Genomic DNA, 15,964 nt, shown 5'->3' with positions numbered 1-15,964 from the left:
AACAATCACAATTGGTCTTCAACTGTGAATTTATTGTGAAAAAGAATTAGGTTGAATGTTCCCCTTGATCTATATAATTTTCCTTGTGCACACAGGTTATTCAACCTTAATCTGGGTTGTAAAATTCATTATGTGTTGTCTTTTAATCTAATCTTTACTTGGAAAAATCATGTATATATTTTTTGATTTGGAAAAGCTTAATTTGGCCAATTCCTTTGAAAGTTGCTGGTGATGTAATTTGCAACAGGTTTCCTTACTCCATGCTGTAAATCTGAATACAGATACTGTCCAAACTGTCCTAAGAGAAATGTTTGAATTCACAGTAACAAAAGTTACAAAGTTTGTGCAAAACAGATTGTACACCACTGGAGTACATAGAGCTTGCTATAGTTAATTTTCTTTATAAAGCTGCATTTCTTATCCGAACTATTCTGTGCTACATTAAAAGCCTTTGATGAAAGTTTTCTCTAATGATAAAACTCCAATGTTAGGATGCAATGGCATATATGTTTTGGATGTAAATGTAGTCGATCACTGAAATCCTTTAAACAGCATAGCTTCTGTGGTGCTCTTCAAGTTTTCCAAGGCTCATAACGTAAACCCGGCTTTGGTGATCGCTCAGTGTAGAAGCAAAGAACATCTTTTAAAAAAAGAGAAAAAGAAAAAAAGCATCATCCGCAAGCTTCTAATCCATTTAAACTAGATAATAAACAAAAGTGTTAAGTACCAGTATATAGCTATAATTTGATGTAATCAAAATATTAAGCCATCTTGTTTGGAGCAAATTTTCTTCATTTTAAGGAGCATACGTTTGATTAGTTTTGGATTTAAATTACATATTTCAAAGTAACCTTTTCATCATAGTCTACATAACTGTAATTTATATGCTTTATTCTTTTTGGCTTTGTTTTCACTTTTAAAATGTATTCTTGGAGCACTTCACACTTCTACACAATGAATTTTGATGACTTGGTCACTTCTCATTCAATTACCTGTGGACCACCTCAACATGTTTCTTCCCAGATTCCTCTCTTCTTTTTAAAACTTCTAACTTGTTGGGTCCATTTCAGTGCTGATCATATGTGCACAGGTATGAGATCATTCACTGGGTCATGGGAAGATACCAGTGGTCACTCCCTTGCATCTCACCAAAGACTAATGAGTCTTCTTCCCTTAGCAGCTACGAACTGCCATGTATTTATAGTAGATGGTGTTCCTCTCTGGAAGTTAGTTTTGGTTAAGAGCACTTTCCTTTAGCTAAGCAAGGATGACAACAAAGAACACATCGAACTGGATGAAGAAAAGCCTATGAGACCTCAACTCTACACAATGAACTACAGGCAACCGAAGAAAGCTAAGAGCAGGAAGTGCTTGGAGAGGTGGTCTTTCCCGCAAACAGCACATTTAGTTGTCCAGTGCCAAAAGGTCAGCCTTGGATACATATGTACAAGCAACATTCTGTGGACTGAACAGTTTATATTTAAGAATGTATGCATATACATATGGATATGTGCATGCAATAATAATGAGTGAACTAATTATTGTAATATTATATAAAATTATATTATAATATTATATATTGTAATAAGGGGACTATTATGACTGAGGACAGGTATACAGAGAGGGTCTGGAGGGAGAAAAATGGAGGAAAGCAATGTTGTAATTAAAACTTCTACATTTTATAGTGTCAATTCGTTTTACAGAAATAGAAAGTCATAAAACAGTAGAACATTTCAGAAATTATTAAGCATAAACACAGGTGGGTGGCAAATGACAGAAATAATTTGTTTCCTTATATTAAAAGCAAAGTCAATTTGAATTGAAAGTGGTCTTCAATAGGTCAATTTGAATTAAAATAAATGTGTTTTTAGTCTTTTGAGACTGTAATTGAGTTACATGTCCTTCTTCCCTTGGTACAATGAGTTAAATGCAATGTGTTGAGGAAGAACATGTTGTATAAACATGGGTTCTTCCATAATAAAAAAATCAGAATGGAACCCAGGCATAAATCTAAAAAGGAAAGGCACGTTTTTAAAGTCATTGATGCTTATTGGTAGCAGGGCATGAGACCTAATGATGATGCAGGGAAGATGCAGCAGCTACCCTTCACACCTTTCATGTGCCCAATGCCCTGGAAGATGCTGTGTATGCACATGATACTGTAGAATTCTGCCTTGTTCCCAAAACAGTTATTTCATTTTAGTGATAAAGGAATTAAATTTTAAAAAGCTCAAACAATGGTTGGTGATGTGACCCAGTGATGCAGTGTTTGCCTAGCATCTGAGAGGCCCTGAGTTCCATGCCCAGCATTCTCCCAACCTCTGATTAAAAAAAAAGTAAAGGTCAGTTAAACATTTCAGGTTCTCATATCTTGTTAGATGACAGAGTCAGAACTGCGTTTCAAAGCTCTCTGACCTCAAACCCTGTTTCTACACACTAGATCCCCAAAATTGAGCACATTTTGTTGACATGTGACAACTTTGCTGTTTTCCCTGATCTTGCTGGTTACAAAGACTTAATCTGTATAATCCTTGGTAGTGATTCTTAATTATATTCAAGGTCATTTTTTCACAGTTTTATTTCTTAAATTATTAATTTGGTTGATGAATTTTCCCATCTAGCTATTTTAATAGTTAACACTGATCAAATTTCACAGAAAATTTCTGAGTTTCAATTTTAGTTTTCTCCCTTGTAAAATCATCATTATACTATTTGTGAGGATAAACTGAGACAACCTTCTAAAATAGCAAGCATATAACCTAACATATAATTATATATTCAACAAATATAAGTATACTTTTTCTTTTAGTCTTAGAATATGCTAAAAGTAAAAATGGAAGATTTTCAACAAGCAAATACATGTTGGCAAGGAGATGGCTGGAAAGGACTTCTCCCACACTGCTGGTGGGAGTGCAACTTATTCTAGCCATTGTGGGAAATACTATGCATAAAATTTCCACAAACAAACAGACCGACATACAAACTAATAAACTTGTTTGTGTGATCTGGTTCTCACATATCTTAGTATCTGCCCACCAGAAATGGGTACCAACCTACCATAGATATTTATATGCCCATGGTTATCGGAGCATTATTCACAATATCTTTTTAGTCAAGCTAGGCACCAATCTACAAATGAATGGATAAAACTAATAAAATCATTCATTTTCAGCAAAACTAGAGAACTTAAGTGACATAAGCTAAAATCGAATATTAGTGGTTTCTTTTATATATCAAAGCAAAACAAACATCAATCTAGAGATTAGGAACAATATTGGGAGTGGGGCAGATAAAAGGAGTTTAGATCTGAGCGGTACACGTGGAGGGCACACACGGAAATATCACAAAGAATGCCATTCCTATGTGTGATTAAATTATGGTAATCCAAATCAAAACACTTAAGTCATTCTAAGAAGGCAGATTTGCTCTCATACTTTTTGCTTAAATTTCTTGGCACGAAAATGAAAAGAACCATGGATCAAAACTAATGAAAGAGTCCATGCCAAAGAAAATATCCGAGTTTAATTAGGATATAGCTAGAGATTTGTGCTTTGAAAATGGGTTCTGTTGAGACAAAATTACATTATTTACCAAATATGTTTCTACTGCAACAATGAAAATTGTTTTTATTAATACTATGCCAATTTAAAAAATCCTAAATATGTACAAGCAAAAGGAAAAAGTGTAAAGTCTAATTAATTTTAATGCTTAGTTTGTTTTGACTTTACTGAAATGTGTAAACTATACCTTGTCACCACGGGCACACAGAAATCTCAGTTTCTTGACTGAGCGGCGCTTCAGCTCATTCTCAAGAATAGTCGACTGCAGAGAGCGCGCTTCAACAGCCCTTTGGTCCCATCCAGTGATTCTCTTTGTACACTCAAAAGCTACAATAAAATTGGAGATGGTAAAAGAACATTTATTTTTGGTAGCAGTGATATGAAAACTGTAACTGAAGTTAACTATTAAGGAGCTCACAGTCTTGGGTTAGGTTAACCCCATCTGTTCTTCATCTTATTTTAGTCATTTTGCTGTTTAGGACTGGCATTCTATAGGTGACGAACATTGACTTGCTATAACTTTCTTAATGTTTGTATTAATGTACTGTCAGGCCACACACAAACACAAGAGGCAATGACTCTGTTTCTAGTTGCTCAGATCAATCCATGGCTTTACATTTTTTTTCATGGTGTAGGTGAGATACTGTATCCCACCAGATCCAAATGGAAGCTTCCTAATAAAGAGGTGTATTGTAGCACAACATGGAAAACTGTCTTTTCAACAAATTAAAACAGGGAATAGGGATTCAGCTAAGTGGTAGTGTGCAAGGATTTAAGTTCAGCTCTCAGCCCTGAATAAACTAAATCTGTTAAATAATATCTTATTCAAATGACTTCAGTAACCCTAATTTAATTGAATAATTTTTTTCTGCTATAAGCAGAACTGAGGGCAATTTTATACACTTAAGGGTTTTCCTTCTGGGGAAAATTGTATTACATTTTAAACTTTTTAGACATGTTTTATAATCCACCATGGCAATATAATTTATGAAATCATAACCCTAATTATGAAAAGTCCACATACTCCACTGACTCTGTGAAGTATTTTATAGCATAAGGAGCAACATTATTAAATGTTTAACTTTCAATTTTTATTCTTTATGAAATTTACAGGGAAGAAAATTTCCATATATAACATGTAAATTATAACATGTAAAATGATGCAAATTTTAACTGAAGTTAAAATACAAAACATGGCACTTTGTTTAAAACCAGAATTTGTTAATCAATCTGACTTTCTGTTTTCCTTTATTTTAAATGAGGGAAAAATCAGAATTAGTATAGTTGTCTTTTATTTTTTTAATCTCCCATTTTTATCAAATGCTCTTAGGTAATCTTACTTAAACCAAAATTTACTTGCTGTATGTATACACTAAATTTACATAAATAACTCATGGAAGACTACATACAATCATAAAAGTAACTAGCAAAGACACAGTATGAGCAATGTAGCTTACCTCAAGGAAAAGCACAAAGCATTTATTATCCTGTTTTTTATTATAATTCAAACTACTTACCTATATGAATTTGATATCAAAATTGTAATTAAATTTCTGTCACATTTTGACTAAGAAAAATAGCTGTTCTTAAATAACTTTAATAGTATAATTTCAGGCCAGAATTGAAGTGGGCACAGGAAGTATGAAGGATCATTGACCTGACATACCAAAACTAGCAACAGGTCTAACTCTTTAATCTATGAATTCAGTTTTATTTTACTCCAGTTACTACTATATTAAAATACTATTCTTCTCAACAGCCACATAGAATAAACCTTTCTAACTTAACAGCCTGTACACTGAGTTGAGCACTCAATGTCTATGTTCTCACAGATCTGCCACTACTTACTGAACTAGTGTGCTTTCTGAGAAGGAACTCTGAAATCTGGAAGGAGATATTTTGGCAAATCTATCTGCTATTCTTAAACTGTGATACATTTACTTGGGGATAAAGGACATTGTCCTTGCTATTGAAGGCATTAGAGTTTAAAGAAATGTAAATTTTAGTCTAGGGAAATCTGGTTTTATGCTACTTGTAGCCAGCAAGTTGTGTTGAAGTAGAAAACAGATTGAATCATTTCCTTGATATCGGTATTGTAATATATTCTCAATATATGCTAAACAAACAAAAAAATGTGTCTGTGCTATGTGTTATTTTATGTATACATGTCTTCCAAATTCTACCAAGCTTTTTAATCTAGGTTAGGACTCTTCTTGCCTAATGGCAGGCAATGTTGTAGACGAATTTTAAAACCCCCTCTACAGCTATGATCACCGAGTGGCTCACTTTCCCCTTTGAAGTCAGCTACCTGATTTTCATTTGGGACTCCTACTTTCTGAGGCTCTGGGATGGAAGCCAGTCCTTGCACAGCCTAGGGGGTATTTCTTTTACTTGGCTGCCTCACCAGGTCCTTCCTTGTATAGTTCCCCAACTCATCACTACAAGGATATACCATGACTCCTTGTGCTCACTTTCTTTTGCCCTAAATTAATTAAATTGTACTTTAAGCATTGAGTGTCTATCACTGATAATGGTTTTAAACCCTCTCTGAGTTCTTACCTGTTGGAAGAAATTAGAGCAGGTTTTCAGGACAACCCTTAATATTGACCATGTATAAAAATAATTGAAAGATTCTGAAGATGCAATGCAAAAAACCCTATCATCCCATAAGAAAGTTGTTCAAAAGGAGTTTTTTTTTAATTGGTCACTAAAGCAATGTGGATGTCACTTCTACCCATACACATTTGAGAGGATTCTGTCCTCTGGACAAACAGCCTTTATTTCCTTCACACACACACACACACACACACACACACACACAGAAAAGAGAGAGAGAGAGAGAGAGAGAGAGAGAGAGAGAGAGAGAGAGAGAGAGAATCAGACACAGAGACACACAGAGAGAAACCGAGAGACAGAGACAGACAGACAGACACACAGAGAGAGAAACAGAGACAGACACAGAGAGAAACCGAGAGACAGAGACACAGACAGACAGACAGACAGACAGACACACACACACACACACACACACACACAGAGAGAGAGAGAGAGAGGTGGGTCATTTATCTTATCATTCCACTCTACCCTTACCAGCTCTAATACTTTAACTATTTGTATATTTTCTGTCCTCTAGTCACTAAACCTTAGGAACATAGAAAGAGTCTCAAATTAGTTATTTTAATTTCCCAGACCAGCAGTCCTGCACTGTTTAAGGGTGTAGTCTGAAATAAAATGGGGATATACCCATATTGGCAACTTAGAAGTATAAATGACAAAGTGACCTGACAAAATAGAAGTATTTTTTAATGTATATAATTACCCTTTAGTGTTTTAAGAGAAAAGGAACAATCCAGGAAAACTTATTTAGGACATATTTTTTTTATCCTTTTCAAGCTTGTCTAGATCATTTGAGAGCAAAAGAACGTCTACACATACCCACAGAAGACGGTACGTCTTTCCACGCGTCAAGGATCTTCTTGAGCAGTTGCTCATTTGCTTCCTCGGAGGCAGTTTCAGCATTGAAGGAGAGCATCACGCCAATTCCCATGCAATCAGGTAAAATGATGACATTCTGTGGTAGAATGATTTCAAGTGACTAGGATTATGTTGCATAAAGACTTTTTTGTGTCCAGCATTTTATCACTATTACATTAATCGAAACAATGATTACTTAATTGAAGACCAGAAGATGTTCAAAAAGCAGGGGGGGGGAGGTGACTTTTGTGTCTAAAGTCAGTGGCATGAGATAAACAGTTTAGAAGACTCGGTTCCCTTTATGGCTCAAAGCCATCAATTTTAATATTCTATTTAAGATAATTGTTTGGGGAAAAAGACAGATGTATTTCTAACACTGAGAAATTTCTTGAAATGCCACAAAATATTATGTATTATAATGGGAAAAATAATACAATCCTGAATTTCAGATTTATTTCAGAAATTAAGCAATACTTTCATAATGTATGTGTGACCCAAGCAATAAAACACATACATAATTCTTTCTCATCAGCAAATTCATGACAAAAAAAGAAAAATAAACCTCAAATAGCTTGAACTTAAATATTTTAAGGGGCAACCTTTAATATTTTTCATGGCTTATTTTATATTTTCCCCTTTTCAATAAGATGTAGATTTCTCATTCAAATCACATGCTACAAAAGGCTCAATATAGAGTTCAGAAGTATTTGTTGTAGAATAAGGAAATGTTAAGAGAAAACTAAGCATTTGTAAACTTCCAGATTTATAAATAGGACAAAATCTGCTTAGAGCAAAGATATTATGACATTGATGGTATTTCTCTGAGAAATAAAAAGAAATGTTTTCTTCTGCTGTTTCTCCAAATTAGCAAGTTATGGTTGGGGAAGGGGGAGAGGGAGGGAAGGTCAGAAACTATACTTGCCAAAGCCAGCGTACTCAGGCCAAGCGCTTGAGGCCATGTCTCAGCGACAACAATCCTCAAAACTAAAACGGGAATCCAGAGGCGAAACGCAATTTTAATGCGTTCCCTGGGTACTTGCATGAGCAGTTGAATCAGAAAACAGATAAGAAAGAATGAAAGAAAAGGCAAGAAATACAGTTTTCTCAAGAAAATCTGTTTGTAATAAACCGGGCCTGCTGCAAATCCGGACAGCCTCTGAGGAAATTCCCTTGCTTTCTCAGATGATTTCTGAAGCAACCGGATACTTTCAGCACGTGTAGCTAGCTCTCCAGCACCATCAGACCCTTTGTAATCTAGCAGTTCTGAGAGAATAGTATTTTTAGGACATTCTTTTGCAGATGACACCCTCCTCTCCTTTAGAGTAGAGTCCTTTCTATTTTAGTGGGTCAGGACACTAGGGAATTCGTCTAAAAATATGTTTGCCTATCTATGAGGTATCCCCTAATTAGGTCAGAAAATGATTTGTAACATCTTTTCTCATTCTAGGTTCTATAGTTAATTAACTGATTGTTTCTAAAGGAAATAATTTCCCTAATTATTATTTAGACTTAAAATTCTTCAATGATCTTATTTTTCAAGCCAATGAATCATGTATGCCAGTCTGACCTCGAATTTGCTAAAAAGCTGATGATGGCCATAATTCTCCCATGCTTTCTGCCTATGCTTCCAAACTTATGGGATTATATGCGTGCACTCATATGCCTGTTTGGTTTTTCAATAAGTGTAAACGTAAACCATTTTATTATTTGTTATTGCACTGGCTTCTGAGGAAAGGCTCTCTGTTCTGATAAATCTAAAAGGGTTGACGCTCCAGAGGCAATTTAATATAACAGGTTGTATTACCAAAAAGGTTCAAAATATCACACAAACAGGGTGATTTAAAGTCCATAATACTTTGTTCAAGGATTTTACATAATGATAAGCTGCTAAAATTTTAATATTCAACCAACTGAATATCAAGAAAGAATGAAGAAAAAAACTGCTAGTAAAAGGCATTCCTTTTAAATATAAAATTCAAACAGGAAAAACATCAATTTCACTATCAATATTTTGTATGATGCATTTGGTGTACTATGATGTTACGTCAAGATTTTCATATTAATTATATACAACTATTAATGATTTAAAAATAGTGTGTCATTACTTTTAAAATACTGAATCTTTCCATCAGAAATTCTGGAATATAATGAATATATTAAATGAATTTTGACATAATTTGCTATCATCTATAACTAATGCAATAAAGAGGAGGGCACATATAATTATGTAATACTGTTATTGATTTCTTACCAAAATGTATTAGTATATTACAGGGCATAGAAATACTAAAGCTAACTGAAAAGCATCTTTGGGCCAATTAGTATGAATGCACAAAGATTAATGGATAGTAAATGTAGAATACAGAGCCATTAAAAGGAGGCAGACCTCAATTAGTTCCAGTTGATAATGGCCAGATGGTGGTGTGGGCCTGAGATTATCAGATCTGGTTAATCAACAAAAGTCTGGATTTTAAAAGTTATAAAATCATTATGGTCAAATAATATCTGTCTATAGAGCACATTTACATATCTGAAGTATAAAATAATTAGTGAATTTTCCTTATGTGTCAACACTTTCTGATATACTCAGGTTATCTGTTATATCTCTGCTGTAGCATAAATTGTACCCTTAATCTTTTGAAAATTTTGATAATTAGAAAAATTCAAAGTGTTTTACAGTAACTTCTAGGGATCCAAAGGTATTATCTTACATTATTTGGCAAGGTCACATCAGACATAACTTCAGATTCTGCATCGATGATATGATATCCATTAGCTGAGCTGAAGAAAATCTTCAGTGTTTTCTCAGAACCAATAGCCAGGTCAACTGTCACTGGCTTAAGATCACGAGTCTGAAACACCTAAAAACAGAAAAGCAAATATGGCCCAAAGGCCAAAATGACATTCTGACTAAGACAAACTTTCCCTATTCTTTTTTCATATTTACAAATTTATAACAGTCAGATGGCTTCTTTATGATTTCCTGAATGATTATGATCCTGGGGATGGAACTGAGGGCTTCATTCAACCTATAGTGATCACACTGTTATGACCCTCAGAACCACATATGGCCTTGTTCTCTTGTTAGATGTCCTTAAATTCTTGCCTTGAGCTTCAGCAAATGAAGGAGCTCATCTGGTCTCTTAAACCGGTTCGCTGGATCAGCTGCCTGTATTTTTGCCAATACTCGTATATAGGCTTCATAGGACATGTAGTCTCCTTCGGAGTCTGCTGATTGATCAGTGCATACTTGGTAAGGAATGAAAAAGGCCATACACATTAACCTATGGTAGACAGACTATACTCTAAGACCCCTAATGTTGATAGTCCAAGGAAACAAAAGGCCAAACAAGATTTATTGCTGAGATCAAATGATGGATAGGATTGAGCATCATAGGATTCACAATAGCATGGTTGTAAGGTGGGCACTAAGGATGGAGTGAGGACTTGGACCAAACAGGCTAAACGTACTGGTGGTACTTCTCTCTTTGTTTTCCAGTTCCATACTAGGTAGCGCTGACAAGTCAGCAGACACCCAAGAATTAATCCATATCCAAATGTTGACAGCTGAGCCAAGAGCCAATTTAAGTAGACCAGATAAGGGGATGCTATATCTGCCATGGTAGACTGTCTATCTAGTTGTCTAGTATCTATACTAGGAGTAGTCATAGGCATTATACCATGTTCAATGTATTCATGCAATGTTTGGGCTCAAAAATTAGAACATATATTTAGATCCGTATGTAAGACACAAATGTATTTCATGAATACCTTGATCATGATATGCTCCTATCAGTACTCTGTGAATTTTGTGTGTAGCCCAAGTAGTTCAGTATCATTGTGACCATTTGTTAAAACCAGATTCTCGGGCCCCACCACAGACCTACTAACTCAGCCTGGGGTTGGGTCTAAGATCTGAACATTTAACGAAATGGCCCCACTGATTCTGATGCCTGCAACAGGCAAGATTCAAAAGCTATTTGGGTTTTCTAAAAATCTATCCCATTTAAATAGAATTCTGGAGCATTATATGTAATTTATCTACAGTCCTCAGTCTATGGGAAGGGAACAAAACCAGCAGCAGTTTGTTTGGGCCACTAGATGGTTAGTTTCCATAGCTGATCCATATATGTTCCGTTTCATCAAGAAATGGCAAGAACACTGGTGGGCCTACCCACTATATCCCAGAGAATCGTGTTTCACACTGGAAGAAATATAGATCCCCATTTCCTTCCCCCACCCATCTGTTGTTGTAATGATAATTGGAATGAAGTTCTTGTCTTCCCCCTTCTGAGGTGGCCTCCTTAGTATTGCTGCTTCTCTTCTTACCTTCCCTCTGCTCTCCATCCCTCCCCCCACTATGAGAGAACAGGGACTTTCTCCACTTTAAGTCAATGGGGTGGCACCTGAAGCCTGTGATTGGGCCTCTAGAAGAGAAGATCTTCATGTTGACTACAGGAAATGGGAGTGTCCTGTAAGGGGAGGGGTTAGGGAATTCCCTCATACTCTCCCTTGCTGTGGAGCCTGTGGATTGTCTAAAAACAGGGTTAAATGATAATTATTGACATGGTATATTCAAATTGCAATAACTGTAGCCAAATGCTACATATATATTTCTGCATCTACATTCCAAACTACTATTTTGTTTATAAAGTCTTCTTAAGAGAAAAATAGCATGATGCAAATGAACTAGCCACTTACTTTGATGGCAGTTTTTACATCAAAGGATTTTGGTGCCCATGCAAACAGGTGAATTGATGACTTCACAGCAACTGCAACGTATGTTGTTTCTTCATGTTTAACTATAACGGCAACACACAAAAAGTTATACCTCAGAATTAACAAGAACAGTCACATGGTTATGCTTATTATCACAAACAAATAACACAATCTTAAGAGCAAAATAATAGTCATATGAATAAAATATTTTTAAAATGATAGGAATACAGATAATCTGAATACATTTGAAATTTAGAAAATAAACTCTACACATATGAGCTCAGTGGCTCCAAGACCATTCAATAAAGAAAAAAAGAAAAACAAACCTACACAACCACAGTGCCTTAAACACCCATTGGTGCTGAGACATATGGCAATGTATAGACAAAAGAATAGAGGCAAAAACTACCTTACAGCATACACATGAAATGAAGGCAATATGAATCAAAGACCTAAATCTCAGAGCTTATGCTGTAAAAGTATAAGCAGTAAACAAATCAGGAAGTAAATCTTAACTTTCTATATGGCAAAGTATTCTTACATCTGACAAAATTTATATATCAGTGATACAATAGAAGATTAAAATCATGTTCATCTCAGGGCATAAGAAAGTGAGAGTGGCCCTGATAGTGTCTGCCTGGACAGTCACATTCACCTATTTGGAAATCTTAAGAAAGACTTAGGACTGCAAGAACAAGGCCTGACTGTCCAACTATGTTGTCTCAAAATACAACAGTGGCTTGAAATATAGCCCAGTGATAAAATGACAGCCTGGTATGAACAAGGAACCAGAAGTTCAGTTCTCAGTATCACAAAAAAAAGGGGAAAAAGAAAAATTAAAGAAGAAAGATACAAGCAAGGTATTAAGGAAAAAATATTTGCAGGTTCTACATATGATAAGAGTATAGTATATGGGAGGTAGAAAGTTCCTCCAACATTATTTAATATCAGGGCAAAGACTAGGAAAATTCATTTCTTCAAGAAAAATATACAAATGATCAAGTACATGGAAAAGTATATAAGGGCATTACTAACCAAGAAAATGGATATTAAAATATGAGAAAGTACTTTAAATATGCTAGAATGACTATATATTATGAACACACACACATGCATATTATATACATACATACATACAAATATGTGTATGTTCAAATGGATACAGAAAATGCAGTCCTTATATATAATACTGGTGGCAATGTGAAATTCTTCGTCTAGAAGTACTATCCAAGAGAATAGAAAAAAGAAGTTGCACATAAACAGCCACTGCAATATTTTTCTTATAAGCTTGAAAGTGGAAAGCATACAAATGTTTATTAACCAGCTTGTGGATAAGTAAATGTGATATCTGTACAATACATTAGTATTTAGGAGTGAAAAAAAGAAGTATTTGCATATCCTGTATTATGATGCAACATGAATAGACCTTCAGAACATTTATGCTAAGTGAAAGAAGTCTGCAACAGAAGACCACATAATCCATGGAGATATTTCTGATAGCTTCTGAGATAAGGTGAATACATAAAGAAAGTAGGTCGATGTTTATCCAGTACTTGACATCAAGTGGGAAAGGTGAGAAGGAATGAAGTACTGAATGCCTGCAATGGAGGGATTATGGGATCCTTTGGGGGGGCAAAGCTGAACATTTATGTAAATAATATCATAGTGACGGCTATTTAACACTACAAAGAGATGAAAACAATTGATTTGTCCACTTCAAAAAATACAATTCACAATATGTAAATCATTTCAATAGAGCTATAAATAAAGTAAATATTATACAAAGCACATGCTTGTTTTATGTAACATCCTCTTCTTTGGCTAGAATATGGATTTCGTTCTGATTATCTCTAATATTCTGTCTCTTGATCATATTCTCATTCCTCCTTTGGTATTTCTTTTACTATTTTACTTATCCGTGGAATGAATGACTCTTGGTTTTCCTGGGTAGTAGTACCATTGATTGGAATGGATTTGTCCACTTACCAAGAGTTCAACTTTCCAAGGTTACCTTTGTACGCAACTATCACTGAGATAAAAATTGCCAACTTAATAAATAGTTCTACAACCTAAACTCCTGGATTTAGTATCTTTTACCTTTGGGGGGTTATCATATTTACATAATAATGGGCAGTGGTGGTTATTTAAAGTTAGAAGAGTTTCTATTGTACTTTATTTTTCTAGATCCAAATTTCTTCATTTAATTAAATATGCATATATATGTTAACAAAAATTGTCATTTATGATAGAAATATTCTCTTGCAACTCACATAATTTGATTTCGGTAGACTTTCATGTACATTACCAATTCTCCCTGAAGGGTCAATTGTTTCAGAGTAAAAGGAAACTAAGAGAAGAGGATTTGATTCAGAAATGGGAGAGAACGGGACAGCATTCCAACAACTTCATAGCTGTGGACATCTGACAACTGAATTCAGAGGCCAAAGGGAGTTATTACTGTGTTTACAGAGACATTCATGGAGAGATATACGATATGATAACATTCTAGAGTGAAACATAAAATATTAGAAGCCAGAGTCAACAGATCACAGAAAACCTCCTTTTCAGATTCACCATAAAATTTCGTGGTCAGTGTTGAATGGGTTCATAGTTTATTGCTATTCAAAGGAAAGAAAATACCATACACATTTCTGCAAGCTGCTGAAGATACTTCAAGGACATTTATAGTGAGGAAACTATTACTTCAGTTACTAAGAGTGACTAGCAAAGGAAGAAGGAAGTCAACTAAATAACTCCCAGAGCAATTTCAGCCAATAGTCTGATTATCTAGAAAAGGCCTGGGAGATGCCTCCATGACAGTTACTTGGTGAATTTTTTCCTTTCCTCATCTTGTCTTTTGCAATTATGAACCTCTCCACATGAAGGAAAACAGAAACTATACAGCAATATTAAACATGAAATGGACATACGGACACTGAAGTGTTCACAGCCAATCAACTTATCAATGGATTTGCAAGCTTTCTCTTTCTTCTTCATCGCCTTCTGCCTTTTCTTACTTCCCGGATCATTATTCAAAATCTTGTTCCTCAGCCAAGACAGATGGTACATGCGGAGTCTGTTCTTTTTGCCTGGTAGTAAAACATGATGGCATTTCAATTCCTTTATTTTCTAGAAATGCAAAGATGTAGTGGGGTGCACTGCTCTTTAAATGAAATGTTGATGAAATAAAAGTCACTTTTAAAAACAGACATATTCCTAGCCTCTTCTGCCTCAATTCCAAGAAACAGTTGGGTTCTACTAGCTGTCTCTGTGCCTGTCTGAAGTGGATGTAAAATAATTCACTAGGATACATTAAGACTGTCTTTAGGAAACAAACCCCATTACTATATTATTATTACAAAGTTTCTTTTTGGTATATTTATGATGTAAGATGTGCTATTTTAATTCATATAGACATCAAGAAATGAGCATATTCATTATCTAAGTTTTACAGTTTTATTTATGGTGAGTACATTTAAATTCCTATCTTCTGACTATTTTGAAATATATAATGGCCTATTTTTATTACGTTTACCTATTGGTCCATAGAACAACAAAATATTGTACTTCTTTAACCTTCACCTATTATGTATCTGTTGTTAAACAGCACCTTTCTTTCTCCTTTCCATTATATCCAGACTTGGGCAGTCTATTCTCAGTGACAACATTTTAATTATTTCTTTTAACCTTTGAGATTATAATATAATTGCATCATTTCCCTTTTCCCTCCCTCCCTCCAAGTCTTCCCTTAGAACACTCTTTTCTCTCTTTCACAGCCATGAGCTATTTGTCATTAATTGTTGTTATATACAGATATATATATACATGGCTATTCCTAAGTATATAAATATAGCCTGTTGAGAAAATTTTTATATCCTACTCATGAGTGGGATTGTCTTTAATTTTAATTTCCTAATAACCAAATCTATCAAGTTCTTATAATTTAAGAACTAAAGGTCCTATTATTGAATTAATTAATTTTCTTAGCCATTTTAAGATGGTTATAATACTCCCAATAATAAGATTTTTTTGAGACTATGCTTGCCTTAAACCTGGAGATCCACCTTCCTCTGAATCCTGAGTGCTGACACTAAAAGCATGTGCCACCACTCAGCCTACAAAGTAAAATTCTTAATATGATTGATTTTACTCTGTTTTAATAGGGAAATTTTAAAGAAGTCTTAGGGTTCCAAAAATTATGCTTATTATTA

At 34.7% G+C, this 15,964-nt stretch overlaps 1 protein-coding gene across 1 annotated transcript in view; it reads right to left on the bottom strand.

Annotated features, from left to right (window-relative positions):
• Positions 1 to 544: 544 nt before the first annotated feature.
• The window catches only part of Nrk (Nik related kinase), a 92,563-nt gene continuing 77,143 nt past the window's right edge, over positions 545 to 15,964 (bottom strand). Inside the window, exons 24-29 of the mRNA XM_052171331.1 lie at positions 14,684 to 14,842; positions 11,736 to 11,836; positions 9,746 to 9,895; positions 6,996 to 7,131; positions 3,748 to 3,887; positions 545 to 640 (exon numbers count right to left, since the gene is read on the bottom strand). Coding sequence (XP_052027291.1) covers positions 545 to 640; positions 3,748 to 3,887; positions 6,996 to 7,131; positions 9,746 to 9,895; positions 11,736 to 11,836; positions 14,684 to 14,842 — 782 coding nt within the window. The remainder of the gene's footprint in view (positions 641 to 3,747; positions 3,888 to 6,995; positions 7,132 to 9,745; positions 9,896 to 11,735; positions 11,837 to 14,683; positions 14,843 to 15,964) is intronic.

The sequence above is a fragment of the Apodemus sylvaticus genome, chromosome X (assembly GCF_947179515.1).
Source record: "Apodemus sylvaticus chromosome X, mApoSyl1.1, whole genome shotgun sequence".
NCBI lineage: Eukaryota > Metazoa > Chordata > Mammalia > Rodentia > Muridae > Apodemus > Apodemus sylvaticus.
The sequence above is the reverse complement of the archived record's forward strand: the minus strand, read 5'-3'. Positions and strand labels throughout refer to the sequence as shown.